Below are 18,212 nucleotides of genomic sequence, written 5' to 3' on the forward strand. Positions count from 1 at the left end.
TTGATGGTGAAATTAACGACATTAGAGTTCTCAGAGTACACTTTATCAATATAAACCTATTCATTGTTTCTCTTTAGGGTCCCTTTAAGTGGAAAACCTGCTTATGTTATCTAGACGACATTGTAATTTTTTCTTCCGCTGTCTGTCAGAATCTTGAGCGGGTAGACAAAGTTCTGGCATGCATTTCTAACGCTGGGCTTCAACTCAATACGAAAAATATGTCATTTTGCCAGATAGAACATCATAGTGTTGGGCCACCTTGTTAGTAAAGATCGCATTCAGCCGGATTCTGAGAAGATAACTGCTGTGACACGCTTCCCTTGCCCCGAAAATCAAAAGCAATTACGAAGTTTTATTGGCCTTGCGTCTTATTTTCACCGCTTCATCCGTGACTTTGCCTCCATTGCATCGCCACTGCACAAGCTGCTGACATTGGGCACAGCCTTCACTTGCAAAAACGATTGCGGCATTGCTTTTGACACCCTCAAGACGGCACTAACATCTGACTCCGTCCTCTGTCACTTCGATGAGCATGCCCCTACTTGTCTGCACACCGATGCTAGCGGCCATGGCATTGGTGCCGTCCTCCTACAGCATCATACAACAGGCCAAGAGAGAGTCATCGCCTACACCGCCTACACTCACGAATGCTGAACAAAGCTACTCAATCACAGAAGAGAAATCCTTGGCTGTAATTAGGGCCGTACAGAAATTCCGCCCATATCTTTATGGACCCCATTTTAGCGTAATTACAGACCACCACGCATTATGCTGCTTGTCATCACTAAAGAATTTGTCTGGACACCTCGGCCGCTGGGTGCTCCGGCTGCAAGAGTACGCATCTGATGTTGTTTACAAATCTGGGAAAATCATGACGCCTTCTCTCGTTGCCCTCTCCCACTACCTCCTTCTCTGAGCAAGCCTCCTCATTGCTCATCCCATGGTGATGAGGCCACTTACGTTATCAGGACTACCGGTTGCTGGCACGCTGTCTTCCAATTGCTACACTCAGTTGGCCTGCTGTCAACAGCAAGATCCATTCTGCCATCACATTGTTCAACGCCTTTGCAGAAAGTCTCCACCACCTAATGCCAGATCGCGCCAACAACTCAGGCAATTCAAGCTTGAAAACAATGTGCCGCACCGATACGGTTACAATGATGATGGACACCGGTGGGTTCCCGTTCTTCCACGTTCGCTTTATGCGCAGGTCCTTGAGGACTTTCACGATGACCCATCTGCTGGCCACTTGGGATTCCGCAAAACATACAGCTGCATTAGGAGCTGCTTCTTCTGGCCTGGCCTCTCCACTTGTGTTGCAAAGTACATCTCTTCTTGCACACTATGTCAATGGCACAAGCGGCCAACTTCACCTTCTGCTGGCCTGCTACAGCCATTCCCATGTCCCGAGGAACCTTTTGCAATTGTTGGAATGGACCCAGTCGGACCTCTTCCCGTAACGTGTGCAGTATATCACTGGATCGTGGCAGCAGTGGACCATCTCATGCGAGACCACTCCTCTACGCTTTAGCTCTACCTCTGACGTGGCCACCTTTTTTCTTGAAGCCATTGTCTTGCATCATGGCGCGCCCTGTTAAGCGATCGCAGCCAGAGTTTTCTATCCACAGTTATAGAAGAAATGCTTAAAACTTCTGGCACAGTTCATCAGACAACATCAGCATACCAACCACAAACCAATGGCATAACAGAGCGATTCCACCGCACACTAAATGATGTGATATCCATGTATATTGGACCAGCTCACGACAACTAAGATGCAATCTTGGCATTTGCGACGTTTGCTCACAATACCGCCATTCAATGCACTGCTGGGTATTCACCGTTCTACCTCACTTACGGCTGTTCAGTGAGATTCACAATTGACGCTTCAATTTTTGCACACTCCAACTGACAATTCTACAACCCTGACCGAACAGTTCGTTTCGAGGCTTGAAAAATGACGGCAACTTGCTCGGCTCAGTACAGAAGCCAGTCACCATGATCGCAAGCAGTGGTACGACAGCTCCCATCGTGACGTCTCTTTCCTATGTGGCGACGATGTGCTCCTTTGGATGCCTGCTCGCGTTCCCGGATTGTGTGAAAAGTTCCAGTTGCAATTCCTTGGACGCTACATAATTAATGAACAAACATTCCCTGTAAGCTGTCATGTCACTCGCGTTGAGGTTTCTTCCTACCATTGCTGCCGTGGTTCAGAGATAGTCCACGTTCTGCGTCTGAAGCCCTTCGTTCGACGTCTCTACCCAGTCGTAAGTCGCGGCCAGGCTGGCCACTTCGGCGCACGGGGAAATTAGTGCGGGTCTTCATTCATCTTCTCACCTGTAAATACCCATCATCACTGCTTGGGTCTGAGCAACGGCGCTCAGGCTTGAGGATCAATAAACAAGAGTCTTGTGGCCTGCATGTTGTCTCACAATATGTTGGTCATTGGGACGTATATGTCCCATCTGCAACTGCAAACAAAAACAGCGTCCTCTGCTCAGAGGGATATATGTAGAGCCACAGAAACAATTAGATGCATCACGTAGATAATACCCCAACCATAACTGGTAGTTTTATTTGAAGGCTACTGCCGCCTTCAAATTCAAATAAAACTACATGAGTTGATTTCCTTGTTGCCTTTTTTTGCGGTTGTCGCTGTTGGCGTGCCTGTGTTAGGTTGATCGTTCACCACGAATGAAATGTCCAGCGAGTGCAAAATATACTTCTTGTGTTCCTACAGTGCAGTTTGCTGAGCATAGTGGTTGAAACTTGAGCCTAGCAAGCATCTCTCACATTTGCCTTTTATGTGCAGACATTTTCACCGACGTTGACATTGATTTAGCTTTTCTAATCCGTATTTTGTGCTTCCATAGATCACTAAAAGACTTGAACCATGTGACAGAGCAATGCTGGAAGAACGACGGCAAGGCGCTGACTGTGCCCCACCACTGCATGCGGAATGGTGCCATACAACCTTGTAGGAAAAATTCACAAAGCTTCTTTGGAAAGAACATTAAAAGGGCTCCCACTTGGGCCGGTTGGTTCGTTGAGACGAGTAGTGTTACACATAGGACGGGAAGAACACGATGACACACACAGACCACAAACTATCAACAGTTTATTGATGAGAGTAAAGGGACCCTTTGTATACATTCTTGCAATTACATTGCACATTGCAGCCGTGCAATTATGCAAAATTCATACGCCAGTGGTGCAAATTCAAATCACGAAAACATCACCGTACACATGCCGTGTGACTCAGATATGCTAGTTCCTTCAGATGGAAGCTGTGCTTTAGACTTGTGATGGTGTGGGCGGCTGATTTCATCCTTGCTTCTCACTAAGATTATGAACTGGTAGAGCTTTCGCACACAACCTCACCAGTTGAGTCAAGTGCCAGCCAACATCCCGTCTTGGTTTTGACATTATTTGCGTGTTCGCGAAGCTGGTTGTTGAGACGACGACTGGTTTGTCGAACATAAAAACAGTTGCATGTTAAGTGTATCTGGTAGAGAGTGCTCTCGGTACACTTTGCATAAAAGGTTGCATGTTTCTTGATGCATCCTTTACTCGCTCTAGCATTGGGACTGGTCATTTTGCACACTTTTGCAAGTTTTTGTGGTGCTGAAAATGCGACATGAACATCGGCTCTCTGAGCGTTCTTTTTTAAGTTTTGAGACAAATTGTGGATGTAGGAAATTACGGAAGATTTTTTTTTTCTTGTTTGCCGCTCTCTTGGTTGTCGAAGTGTGCGGTGGATCGAAATGTTTCCACATTCCTAAGAAATTTTTCCGCAACAGACACTACTAGGGGCATAGGATAACCTGCTTCTGAAAGGCTTTGTTCCCCGAAACTTTGGCTCATTAGGTGGGGGCAAGACTTTTTAAGGGTGTTTCTTAGGCAAAGAGTGGCTATGGCTCTTTTTATCAGTTTCGAGCACGCCGAATTGAAAAAAAAGGATGGGTTTATTTGCTCTGGGTTCATATCACACGCTTTTCAAGCTCGTTTTTAAAGAGAACCATGTGTGCTGGCTCTGTAAAGCAGGTAGTAGCCACGAAAGACCGCTAGGTATGGCCCTAAACATTAAACGTAGTAGTTTACATTCCATGAAAGCAATTCTACTTTCCGTAAAGATGCGCGTATGTGCAGATTCCATCTGCTCTTTTGGTGACGCGGTACAGTCAAACCTCGTTAATACGTACCCGCTTTAAACATACTAACGGTTAAAACATAGTTGCGACGAATCCCCGACCGAGTCCCATAGAGCCCAATGCATTCGCTGACCGCTTAAGCCGTAGTGGTTCGCCCTATGCCTACAGGTTAGTGTGTACCCTGCGTACCATGATAACTTTTTGTGCCATAAAATTTTACTGCACCGCTCAACTTCCCAACGACAGAATGTGCCGCCAAAGGTCTTCCGCCTTTTTGAGAAGTGCGCAGATCAGTCGATCCCCGATTCCAACTTCCATGCAATTGCGGCGACGCCTTTGCTGGTAAGCATCGGGAAAGAACGAAGGCAAGGTGGCGGCCACCGACGAACGCGCCGACATGACCTATCGCCGACAACCTTATCACAATAAGTATGTTCAACTATCTGCTTGGGCATGCGTGCGGCGCAGCGCTACTTTTTAAGCCTACTGCACGCTTTTATTAGGCGACAACCTGAACGCGCTGGGCCGCCGATCGCTGCCCCTTCATTGTGCGCGGCCGTCTTCAAGGCTGAAGTTGAATTAATGGCACAAATGCTCGGGCAGGGACGAAGAACTTCAGCCATGTACCAACTAGCCCGACAGCAAACGCTACTAAGCCGTCATCAGGCGTGCACCGCTTTGTAGAAGCGAAGGCAGGTCGCTGTTGCATAGTTAGCGTTGCAGGTCGCGGGCGCCGAGAAACCTCACTGCATTGACGCTATCACACTAAACGCACGTGTACGATACAGCAAGTGTAGCGTGGTTGTAACCATACTGCTTGCTTTTATTAGGTGACCACCCAGCGCGCCTCCGTCCGCTGCCAGGACCGCTAGAACATCGCGGAGTGCGCAACGCTTGCATGAAGCTCGTCATCGCTGCGTTAACCGAACAAGCTACTCGCCGCATCTGTGCACGATCCGGAGCGAAGTGGGTACGAACAACAGTCCCACGATAAACGCGCGGGTGCGGCACAGCAAGCGGCCCGGTAGTGACGGCGTGAGCCGAGTAGGTGACGCGCTGCACCCAACTAGCCAGGAGACGATCGGCTCCACGCGGCCGTACCGCGTTTCACTGGAACTGTGTCAGTTTTCGTTTAATAGCAGATCGCGGTTAGACGCATGCACATATACCGCGGAAAGCAGACACTGTCCGTTTTGTCGCTGTGTCGGTCACTGTGTTGACTGCGTATCCCGGACCCTGCAGTAGTTTCGAAATGCTCTTCGGCGTCGCCACTACGCGCTATCGGGCGGTCGTGCGAGTGTGCCAAGATCTTTTCTCCACTTTGGCAAAAAGAAAGAAAAGGCTTTGCAGTGGGTACTTTAGGCAATATTTGCTGTGGCACTCTATTTATTTGCTGGCGGCGATGGCGTACGCTAGGAGATGCAAATTTGTACTTGGTGTTTAATGCGTACTACCGTTTAGTGCGTAGTTATGCCGCGTTCCCGGCAAGTACGTATTAACGAGGTTTCACTGTAATGTGAAAAGTCTACGAGCAGGCTAAAGACCTCTACTTTCATTTCCTGGGCACAAGTTCACTCAATAAAGAGTTCTGCCTTGAACAGTCCAATTGCCACCTTCTGCAGTTATGACCACTATGCGCAAGCAGTTTCACATCTGGGCTCCTTCCGTCTTTTTTCTTTGCAGTTGTATTTCAGCATGAATACTGAGTTTTTCTTTGAAAAGAAGCTGGCCTCTTGCTTGTGCGATGCCTTCAATGCAGGGGTGGCACCAGCAGCCCCCCCCCCCCTCCCCCTCCCCCCCCCCCTATTAGAGGAAATCTGTTTCAATCACAACGCATAAGTTCTCCGCCACTTCTCGTGAGTGCCTCCTCACCCCAGTAAAAACATCCTGGCGCCGCCCCTGCTTCAGTGGCAACTTTGCTTGATCATATGCAAGGCAGCAGAGATACGTGAGCAACTTGTGCCATCTTGTGGTTGACAGGGTCCGTTGGAGATGAGGCAGTCCTTGCTCTTGGTGCTGGCACACACCCTCTGCCACCGCTACCAAGCAGGCCTGGTCCTCGAGGGAGCCACCGAGGCGGTAACTCTGCTGGCCAACACCTTTTGTGAGTGCCACTAGGGATGTTCAGCCCACGGAAGTCTCGTACGATAAAGACTGGCACTTCAGCACACTTTTCAGAAAGCCTAAAGCTGGAATCGCAAGGCGTGTTTTTCAGTCTCAAAAATATAACTCGCAGCGGGTCCACGCCAGCCATGCCACAATCTCCATGCTTGATCGGGCTTCATGCTGCGTTTATAGTCGCAATCGCGGACATGCGTCCAGATGCGACGCATCTCTAATTTTGTGATGAGGGCCTAGCTAAATGTGGCTTTGGCCATGGTGAATATGGGATCGTGACAGCGAAAAACGACAGTGTGTCACGGTGACAAAATGCGCATTCACAACAAATATTTTAGGTGCTCATTCTTCTGGGTGAAGGAAAGGCAAGACCACCTGATGGGGAACTAATGATCTGCACTAGAGAAGCAGTCTCATTGGTGGACGGCTTGGGGCTCTTTTTTTACTCCCAACAGCATCACTTGGCTACACGATTTTTACAGACGCGTGCGTCAAAATGACGCCTCTGCCCTGCCATGTGGTTCCAGTGGAGGGCACCATTGACTGCATGGCTGCTTAGTTATGGCCCATGGTGGCATGTTTACTTTTGAGTTGGAATTGTCAAGGGCTGTGTTACATACAACGCTTCTTTCACTAGGCCTAACTTACTGAGCCTGACATTCCTTCATGTTTATGGCAACGATGTTTATTTATTAATTTATTCATGATACCCTCAGGTTCAGCACCATGCATGATAGAGGGTAGTGGTAAGAAAAACTTAAAAAGAACATTGTAAATTCAAAGAAGCAGTGTGGTGTTTCTGAATATGTAATAATAGTTTATAATAGGCAGAATACAACGAGATGCTACAACAGAAATATACACACTACAGTATTTTTAATCGGGCAATGATAGCTATGAAAAATCAAAATACATGTTGCGCAAAATAAGGGTGAAACATCATGTTTTCAGTTTCATCAAAACGGTTATAACTTCGGTTTCATCAAGGCTGTGATCGGCTATGGAGGTTGGCTCAGCATGCACTACGGGCCACGGAAAAAAAAACTTTCCATAGCTGCGGGTATTGAACAAAGCATTTTGGAGACTTTGCCCGCGCCTGTTCAGTTCGCTTTTGTAGTGAGGTAATTACACCTTTTTGCTTGTGATCATTGCTTATACGGAAAATGTTTCAACTAGTTATGCCTTTCAGTGCGCACTGGTTACGCAGGGGTACGACAGCTGCACATATTACGCATTTTTGATACTGCAAGAGTGCGCTTAACTGGGCTGTTTTGTACATGATTAAGGCGAGAGCAAACAGCGCTAAACGCGGGACAGAGAAGAAGAATGACAGACACAAGCGCTGAACTAACAACCACTGGTTTATTTTAAGAGTATACGTTGTTGGGCTAGTTGATTCATAATCTTCAAAATTGGCTAGCGCGAAAATCGACAAGGACTATTGGTATCCCGGTCCTGTTTAGCATGTCGACTGTCATGTGCATTGCGCCTGCGCGCGCCACTCGGCTGTGTATATATGTAGGAAGACGTTTCTGAATAAAACACTGGTTTATTGCTTGGATATGCAATATATATGGAAGCGATCCGCAGAAAAACAACAAAAACACAGTAACTGTGCAATGCGCAAAGAGGGGTAACAGATGCGTCGGCAAAACAGGCTGTCACGTTTTGGACAAGTACAGTCGAACGCACTTATAATGATCCCACATATAACGATCTATCGGTTATAACGACCATATTTGGGTGCACGTACGATTTTCCTATGCTAACCATTGAAGCTGCGTCCAGATATAGCGAACATTTTTCAAAGCCTCCTACTTTTACAACGAACACTTCAGACGCGGTTGCGGTAAAAATATGGCGCATACGAAGCGAAAAAAAGTTAAAACACGCCTTCTAAAGTGCGACAGGGGCGCGTGCTCGCGCGTGCCCCGCTCCAGATTACTCGCGACTAAGATACCCAGATCAGCGAGCACCGCACGCAGATTTCGGACGCTGCGAGCGATGGCGCTCACTTTTCGGGCGTTTCTTCAGTGGTAGAATGGCAGTGAAGGAAAAAAAGTAGTAGGCAGCATGAAGCCTTGCTTGCGGTCAGCTTTTGCACAGTAACCTTTCCTGACGCCGTTCTCTGCAGCTACGACCGCCTGCGATGAACCAAACAATGCCTTGGAACGCAAGAAGGCATAAATGCAAGAAGTGATAACCGCGATAACTTTCCATGGCAAAAAGGTTCACTGTGTCCCTAAACTCGTCGATGCCACAATGTGCCGCAAAAAGTCGTCCGTCTTTTCGGTAACGGCAGAGAGCAGTTGAGCGGTGATTACGACTTCTGCGCGATTGTGGCGAAGCCTTCGCGGATAAGCATCAGAAAAGAGCGAAGGCGAGGTGGCGGCCGTCGATTAACGTGCCACTATGCCTTATAGCCGACAACCTTATCACAGTCATCTGTAGATATCTGCTCAGCTGTGCATGTGGCGCACGCCGTTCACTGCGGATCGACGGCGGTACGAGCGCGCCATGCTTAGCCATGCTGCCGTTCACAAGTTTGCCGCCGCCGCGTCGTGCGAGACGCGCTTTAAAGTGTGCGTCGCTTTGTAGAAACGAAAGTAGCTCGCTGTTAAAGGAGCACTGACAAAAAAATTTTGCACCTTGTTTTTTTTTTGTTGCAATAGATAGCTTATGATCCACTTATCACGGCTGCAAACCTCGTTAGTGCGAGTGCGCGACGGTTATTTATTTAGAGACGTTTTTAGAGCGCCCAGTCGCAGTTTCGGTTTCAAAGAGCACCGAGCTAAGCAGCACTACTTCCGGAGGATGGGTAAACACAGCTGGCCACGTGACCACGCAAAATTGTGACGTAGGCGATGCGCGAGAGTGGGTGCGGCGGGCGCCGCACTTACGGCTCGTCTGCTATGCCAGTTGGTCTGACGCGGGACGCTTCACGCTGCTTGCTTTTTGATCCGCGTTTTTCACGCTAGAAGTGCGGACGTCGTCTGTGTCGTTGCCAGGCATGGTTCGAGCAGTCAGTAGAGCATTTTAGTCTGTCCCGCATTAAAAAAGGTGTTGCGTAAAACCAAATAAAGTGTCCCCAAGGTGGCACTAGGTCAAGTGGCGCCAGCTATGGAGGATTAGAAACAACTAACAAACGCGTAATCTATGTCCTCCGAGCATTCGGAAGCGCCCATTTCAACTCGTTAACCCTACAGCATCGATTATTTGACTATGGCTCTCAAAAACAGCGCCGAATACATTGCTGTCGAAGCTTAAGGACATGAATCTAAAGCAAATGGAAGCATCAGTTCGGAGCTTACATGCTACAGAGCACACGGCGGCCACTTGATAGATTTGAAGTGGACGACAACCACTTTTGGCAGTGCGGCCATGTTTTTCGGAGGCGCGAATGCCTCGCCGGAGAAGCTTGCCGTGCACGTTGGACAGCTCTCGCGCGTGCGGCGACGGCCGATGTTCTGCGGCACCACGCCGTTGCGGCAGGCTTGCCGCTAGCGTGAGCGTGCCATAACATCTGCCAAATGGCACGACGAGCGAACAGCGGAAGGGAGCACAACCAGCACACGCAAAGCCGCAGGCATGGAGGAAGAAATGGCAGGTAGCACAAGCGCAAGGGCACAACGAGCAACCAGCCAAGACAAACTCGTTACGTAGGTTTGTTTACATATCCGCCGTGTTGATGTCGGCGTCGTGAGGTGCTCGCATCTCGCTCAGTCGCGGGGCATGCACTTTAAAATTGATTTTAAATATGTTCTAGGCTATATTGGCCCTTGATATTTCGTAGACGTTGTGTATGGCTCCACATACATCTATTTCACTCATTATCTCGCCTTCGAAATTTTGGGTCAGTGCTCCTTTAAGCGGCGCAGGCACCGAGAAACGTCGATGCACTGACAGCGAGCGTATACTGCGTGTTTGACTAGGTGACAACTGAAGTGCGCCGCACATCGTCGTGCAGGGCCGTGAGAGTATCGCGGAGATGTAGAGTGCGCGTTGCTTGGAAAATGTTTGTTTTCGCCGCGTTGACCGAAGAGGCTAGTCGCCGCACCCGTGCACGGTCCGGAGTGAAGCAAGCACGAAGAACGTACAAATGCGCGCATACGCCACACAGCAAGCGGCCCTGCAGTGACTCCGCGACCTGAGTAGGCGACGCGCTGCACGCAACTAGCCAGGGATGATTGGCTCCACGTTGCGGTACTGCGCTTCGGTGATACTGTGTCAGCTTATTGCAAAGGCGGTTAATTCACTCGTGAGCACGCAGCGGGCGTCGCTTCACAACGCGAAAAGGCTTAGCTTGTCATCAAAGGGGTTGTTAGCACTACAGTAGAACCCCGCTGTTACGTTCCTCACTGCTGCGTTTTCCCGGCTGTTACGTCGTTTTCCGCCGGTCCCGGCATAGCTCCCATAGGATACAATGTATTGGGAACCCCGCTGTTACGTCGTAACTGTCGGACCGTTCCCGTATGATACGTCGCGAAGTGCGCTCGGAGCCGACCGAGTGACTACCAAAGAGAGCGGCCATGGTGCATTTTCACGCAGCCTGGCCTCGTTTGACCGTAATATTAGCCGCATGAGAGGCGCAAGCAACAGAATCTTTCAATTGATGCAAACAAAAGCATGGCCTTCGAGATTCAAATTGCAAAGATGGCGTCTATGACGTAACTGCTCGCGAAAGCAAGGCCTTCGAGATTGGCATTTACTATTGACAAAAGCATAGCCTTTGAGACTTGTATTGCACAAACATGGCGTGTATGACGTAATTGCTTGCGAAAGCAAGGCCTTCGAGATTGTCATTCACTTCTGCCATCGCGTTGGCGTAGACTCATCATCATCGTTATTTGTCGGAGAACGGGAGGAGTTCGAGCTGGTTGGAGCTCGCATGGTCGTGCGTGCGGTTCGCGGTCGGACTCGCCGCGCCGGTCGTGATTGCGTGCGCTTAGTTCTTTCATATCTACAGCTGTTGGTGTTAAAAAACTCACATACGTTGATTACATTTCTGTGGATGAGGCCGTCCTAAGCTCCGCGTTTCTATCCATCGACTAGATCGCGGCTGAGCGCGCCAATTTTCGTGCTGCTCGTAAGAATTGAAATAAAATTCTGTACCACTAAATATTTTGCCGTTTTTCCTGTTTTTCGGCTCTTACGTTTCCCGTCTCTTACGTTTATTTCCTACGGTCCCTTCAAAAACGTATCAGCGGGGTTCTACTGTATAATAAAAGTGCGCAAAGAAAAAAAAAACGGCTTAGCCACTAAGTGCACGTTTTTAAGGGCGTGTCCATATACAGCGAACTACTGATATAACGACCACTTCTCGCGACACTTTCGAGTTCGTTATAAACAGATTCAACTGTAGTTGATTTCACAGATGTGTAGATAAATTAATGGAACACTGACGCTAGCATTTCCGTGTGCATGGATATGGTGTGCTTCCCTAATCTCATGTGTTCTTTGCTGATTGTACGATTCCAAAACGGTGCACCGCTCACGAATTGGTTGACAGCCACATGCTTGCTTTGCAGTGCTTGGCTAAATAACTAAGCACAGATCCGTTAAGCGAGTACGCATGCTATATAGCCGGGCGTTCAAACATTGGCCGGTTTGGCCGATGTAGCAACTTCCACACGTAAATGGAATCTTGTACACTGCAGCTGTCCTGCATTCGACCAATGCCTCCCCTATCTTTCTGTGCCTGGGCGATGGAGAGAAGCACAATGGGAACAGGCCGTCAGCGTTAGTGCCGCTTTGAGCCGCAAGGCGCCACCATCGTAGTAGGCCCAGTGTCGCGTCGTCGCTGGCGGAAATGAATGCCATGGCTGCTGCATTCAAAACTGCCATATGGTTCAGTTTTCGGCTGTATTCGCATTGTTTAAAGTATAATGAAAACGGGAATCATGATGCACTTGTTCTGGGCAACCAGCCCATTTCAAAGGCACATGTCATTCGCGGCTATTTGATCGAGACGTTCGTGCGTCGTCTGCTAAGCCGATACCAGAGAGCGCGTGCCAGTGATGCGTGGAAGATTGTTTTGTCACCGTTACGTTCCCTTGACTGAGAGTTGGTTTTTGACTGTCTGAAAGTGGATATTTGAAAGCAGCATTTGCCAGTAGCTAATACTGAAAACTTGGACGCTTAAAGTTCCCCGATGCGTGCTGCCGTCTGCTGGTGTAGCACACTAGACGCAAGCCTGGAGTTCATGCGCTAAATAGCATGAGATGTCACTAGACTGCTTCCAGGGATATACGTGATCACTTGTTCCCTTCGTAAAGCTTTTGAGAATTACATTTGTTGCCACCGAGAGAAAGCAACAGCTGGTGCCAGAAAAAGAGGAACTATGCCAAGTGATTCCACCAATTCAGAGCCTAAACCAGTTAACTTGTGGTGTTAACTTGTGGTGGTACGAAAAACAAACAAAAGCAGCTGTACATGCCGCACGCTTCCTGCAACATTGGCCAATGTGCGTGACCAGACGCTGTTGTTCAAGTCTAAAGAAAGTTGTAGTACCGGCTCTCAACTTGAGCCAATGGGATAGACGTGAAAAATGCGGCCTGTTCTCAGTTGCTTGAGCTCGTCTTTGTATTTGTCGACGGATTGCTGTAGCCTCAGTATCTGTCTCCTCGGCTATCTTTCTTTGCCAGTAGCGCAAGTAGCGAATGTGGACACCGATTGGGCTCCGATTCTTCGGCTTCGGGACCTAATGTCAGCGCTACACATGGCAGCGATCGCAAGGCAGTGTTGCTAGTGGTACATGCATTTGTTCACTGTTCGGACGCAGCACGGTCACGTTTAGTGATACTTGCCATGCTTGGTTCAGTTGTTACCTTGGGCTGCAAACGTGAAGGATAGTCTGCAAAGATTGACGCTACTGCATCCTTCTTAAGCCGCCGCTTCTTATATTCTATTAAATTTTCTAGTAAATGACGGCTACATATTTGAGTGTAGTTTGACTATGTATTAGGAGACCAATTGTCTAGTCTAATTGCTGCAAGCCACCTCTCCCAAACACCAGCGGCAGCTGGAATTTCATGGAATGACAGCCGAACAGTGTATTAAGGCAAGAGCCTTAGGTGCCTCATCAAACGTGAAAATTGACCGTCGGCGGTGTCAACACGAGTAATGCAAGAAATCATCATACTTGATGACTAGAGACCGGATTTTAGGCAAATGCCTATTTTGTTCCTTGCGTTCCTATCGTGCCACTTTGATATGTGCGCATGAATTAGAGGTTAAGAAGGGCTTTTACAGTGTTTTTATAGTGCCTATAAATGCCTATTTTTGGGGTTTTTGCCTAAATGCCTATAAGTGCCTATAAACGCTATTTCCAAAAATGGCACCTATATGACCACTATTTAACCTCAAATTTCGCTTTTGAGTGCAGTGTGAAACCGTTATCCTTGTTACCGGGCAATATTGAGCTTTAAAAACTCTATGGGGTTCAACGTAGCACTCTAGTTCAACCAACTTCCGGCAAACAACCGATAGCAGCAGTGAAATGGGATGCACCAGCCACCATACGCCGCTGCACTGACATGGCACGAGTGGTTGGAGGAGGTGAAGAGGTTGAAGAGAGGAAAAGACGCTATTTCAGCAATCCTGAAAGGAAGCCGGTCTCGGCATCTGCAGAGGGAAATTAAGATGGGAAGAAAAAAGGAGAAAAAGAGGGGACAGGCGTCCATTTTCGGGGATGCGGCGGTTGCTTGTACAGCCAGTTGTCCAGTCAAGTGTCCCCAAGGAAGTCAAGGACCACCTTCAAGACCTGGGTGTGGCGGTATGCAGGGAACAGGAGGTCCCTCTGAGGAGCCGCGGGAAGGTGAACGAATGTGAAACCGTGGACTGCCATCAGGTGAAAGGATGGGGTGGACCAAAAAAATAATAATAATATTGATGTGCGTGCGGCTTTTGTTTTGTTTGTAATTTACTTCTTAAAAGGCCCCTCACGAGGTCACATAGAAATTCTAGTTAGACACTGGAAGTTGTTGCGTGCCCAATGAAGAGGGTCGTACCCCAAGAATTTTTCAAATCAGTTCATTACGAGCCGAAAAACCGTGATGCGAGGAGTCGAGCTTGAAACCCTTCACTCGCCCCGTGTAGCCTTTGCAAGCCAAGTCCCTTCCCTGCCCTCTTCGGTATCGGAGCCATAGGATCACGTGACACAGACGCATCAACACGTCATGCGCACGCAAGGTGACGTGCGCATGATGTGCCCGAGCCAGCTCGTGAACGTGATTGATGTTGTATCATTTCGGCATTCTCTGTAGCATACTGCCTGTTTCTATGGGATGGACCCCTCAGTGCGCGCACGTTTGGAGAGGCTGGCACGGATCATGTATCCTTACCGCTATACACCGCGTCGCACCGCTGGAACTGCTGTAAGGAACGATGCACCAAAAACACGCCAAGCGTTGTCAGGGCTGGCATCGGCACGACACGGGAACGGCGAGAACACCAACGCATGCGAAATAGAGGTAGATTATGATTAGTCTGGCGTCTCGCAGTGACTAGAAGTAAAAAACATAAATAAAAATTTGGCGAAGATTGCACTAAGGCACGCAAGGCTCGAAACAGAGAAACTGGACGATTCTTAAGGCTAATCTGGTAACTTCTAGGTCGTTTCTAGGCCTTAGCTAGGTGATGCAGGTTCTTTCTAGATTGCTTGCAGATCGTTGCTAGCTTTTAGCTAGGCTGTCTCTACGTTGATTCTCAGCGTAGAGAGGTTCGTGTTAAACCAGAGACAGTCAGAGACACGACACGGATGTCCAAAAAAACAGAACCTCACGCCGAAACCAAGCGTTCGAACCTTTCATAGATCTACGGGCACGATGTCGTTGGCCTAGGCCTTTCATCGCTTCGGGGTCTTCTCGCAGCCGCCGTTGCCTTTCCCGTTGCCTAGTATTCTCTTGTTGTATTCTCTCTTCGGCTTGCCGCCATTGCTTTGTAGCCATTTGTAGGGCTAACTGTTGACTTCTTCATTTTTAGTTGACCAGTGGTGAATAGATTTACCCAATTTCTGTGGCACATACCCATTTATGATGATGATAGCTTTCTGATAGTCCACACAGTGGCACATACCTGTTTGATGACGAGTTTTTCTTTTAATTTTTGGTAGACCAGTGGTGAGTAGTGGGATTTACCGAATATCTGTGGCACATACCCATTTATGATGGTGATAGTTTTCTGATAGGCCGCACAAATTACGGCTAGCTTTAATAGCTTCGCTGTTAAAACGTGCACAAATTCCATTTCTCTGTTTTATTATTTCTCTCAGCTTTTGTTCATTCATTCAACAGGTTAAACAAATTACACATGTCGTCTCGAACACTTCTCGCAGCGTTATGTGCTATTGTTAGCGACGTCAGAGACTCAGAGCATCAATGTCTACGTAGGTGAGCGACGTAAGAGCACAGATAACTACGCAGGACCACTCATTGATGTACGTCAGCCCCTCCATCTTCGGGCGCGTGCCTGCGAGGAAAACAGCAAGCGGTGTTCAGTTTGAAATTTCACATCTTTCCACGGTGCATGGCGTTGCAAATCTTGACAGACGTGATCGTGAGCACCCCGTGCATGCTTTACACTTGTCAGCTCGAAATGCTCAAACCTTGTGAGGCACAACAGAGGAGAAATTGACCCTATGCGATTAGCCCCGGCCAATACGAGACATCCCTCCTTTCTGGTCTTTTAGTGGTCTGGGTATCTTCTCCTGTGCTATCCTTCTCAGCCAGGCCAAAAAGAGAGACCCAGGAGTGTGTTCATTTGACGGTAGACTCACCATGCTAGACCATAAAAAAAGATCCCGTGTTCTGCGAACCCTGCAGGAAAAAGGACAATTGCGTGGCTCTGTACAACCGTTGGCACCTTTGTACTATCATAAACAATAACATTTCTTGCTTTCCTGTCGTGGATACAGGTCACGCACATCTTTGCTTGAAATTATCTGAATTTATGTAAAATCTATTGTGCCTATATTTACGATTTTGGAGGCCTAAAACGGTGTTTTGGCTGCCTATTTATGGTGCCTAAAACGCGCCTTTTTAGTGCTTAAGGGGGCAGACTCATTTTAGACACTTTTTATTTATTTCTTCAGTGATCTTGACGAAAATGCACAGGCTTGTGCAGTTTTTTCTGCTGATTTCAAATATGCAATCACTTTTCCTGTAACTCATCTCATTCCCAAGATAATGCAAGTTCAACCCCCCATTGTTTAAGGCCTCAATAGAAAAAAAAGTGCTTAATTAAAAGCAACATTCAAGATATGGCAACATAGACCAATGATTGAAGATTGAAATTATGCAAGCAGTTTCTTTTATTTGGCTTTTTTAGTTATTTTACGGCAGATTGCACTTTCCACTCTGAAAAAGCAGTTGGCAGGCTGTTACAATTTTGATGAGTAATTAATTAAAAAGGCTTGTACTCTAAATTCCATTCCCATAGTTGGATTCTATACACATACAGGTTTCCATTGCAAGTAGAATTATTGCTCTACCAGCCCTAGCTGCCGAGATATTGAGGCCTTAAGATTGAACCGAGTCATAAATTCACATTTTGAGAAAAATGGCAAAAACAAATAACACACACTTTATTCAAAAACAGCAATAAGAATGTGCATATTTCTCAATGCAGATCCTAATAGCCACCAGGAACATAGTCAGACTGGTGCTTAGCAGTGCTTGCTGGACCTTCTCACTAGAGGCACGCTTGCGGTTTGAGTCAGCCACTCGACGCCTGTCCTTCTCAGTCATCCGTCTGACGCTTGGGAGGCTGGGGTTGAGACTGAGCTCATCGAGGATGCCTGTTGACGTTCTCAAGTTGCCGCAGTTGAATTTCATCACTGCCTCGGCAGCTGCAGCTTCCACTGCAAACAGTGAAGCATGGCGCTGCTTAGGTGCCAAAGCCCAGATCATGGAATGCAGGCTTTCATTACTATTCTGGGTTTTACCCCTTTGACACCTTTCTAGAAGCCCTTTTTCTGACAGGCGCTCATAAACTGGCAGAAGAGCCTTGCACACACGTTGTGGCAAATTGTAATGATGCCTTGGAGTGGGCTCCCCTTTGGCAGCAGTTGCGTTCTGCCGGCACCAAGAGTCTGGGCCTGTGGGACACAGGCTGTGATTTGACTCACTATCATTAGAAGTGATGTGATGGTAAGTCGCCATCACAGCTCTGTGCATGCCCTCCACATCTCCTTTGTGAGATTTGAGCGCCCAGCCATAATAGGAGCTCAACTTCGCGATGAGGTCCCCAGTGAGCCTTCCCCTTCCTCCAAGGGTTTCAGAGGCGCCTCCTTTGTGCCTCGCAACTAAATTGCGTAGGGCAGTGCCCATACGCTTTTGAACGTGATTCACACAATCCTCTTTTTGCACTTTGATGAAGCCATAGACGTCTGCTTCTTGCAAAGCGAGGAAGGTGCGGCTGTCACCATCTGAGAGGATTGTCGTGTACTTGAGGCCATTTTTTTTATGGACCTCTCAAAGAGGAGCACAGCTGCCTCAACTTCCATTTCGCCAGCCTTTTTTGTGATATTTTTTTGGCACACGTGGCTGTCCTGCCAAGCCTGATATGCCGGGTCGTCTGCCTTCGGTCCGCGCTCACATCCGGCACAAAAGTTACTGAGAACCACATAGTCAAGCACTAGGCCAGTGAAGAGCTCAATCACTGCCCCCACGCCTATGTGGGACGAGTGCCCGCGCGTCATCCAGGAGCCGTCGTACGAGACTGCAGTTCTGTCGGCATTGTCGATATGCAGCTCCTTGTAAAGCTCGCGAACTGCACTCGCGCACTCGCCCATGACTTTTTCGGCCGCGCGATTAGCTGCAGGAGTCAATTTCCGCTTCACATATCCCTGCCACGTTTTACTGTGAAGTCCGCGATGGGATATGTTCATTGTCGAAAATATATCATTCATAGCCGCTTGACGGTTCCCAGTGGCCTGCATGGCTC

The 18,212-nt window shown here is 48.1% G+C and overlaps 1 protein-coding gene across 1 annotated transcript in view; it reads left to right on the forward strand.

The window, feature by feature from the left end:
* The window catches only part of LOC119386432 (proteasome adapter and scaffold protein ECM29), an 814,720-nt gene that overhangs the window by 331,089 nt on the left and 465,419 nt on the right, over nt 1–18,212 (forward strand). Inside the window, exon 17 of the mRNA XM_037653733.2 lies at nt 6,132–6,255. Coding sequence (XP_037509661.1) covers nt 6,132–6,255 — 124 coding nt within the window. The remainder of the gene's footprint in view (nt 1–6,131; nt 6,256–18,212) is intronic.

The sequence above is a fragment of the Rhipicephalus sanguineus genome, chromosome 3 (assembly GCF_013339695.2).
Source record: "Rhipicephalus sanguineus isolate Rsan-2018 chromosome 3, BIME_Rsan_1.4, whole genome shotgun sequence".
Taxonomy (NCBI): Eukaryota; Metazoa; Arthropoda; class Arachnida; order Ixodida; family Ixodidae; genus Rhipicephalus; species Rhipicephalus sanguineus.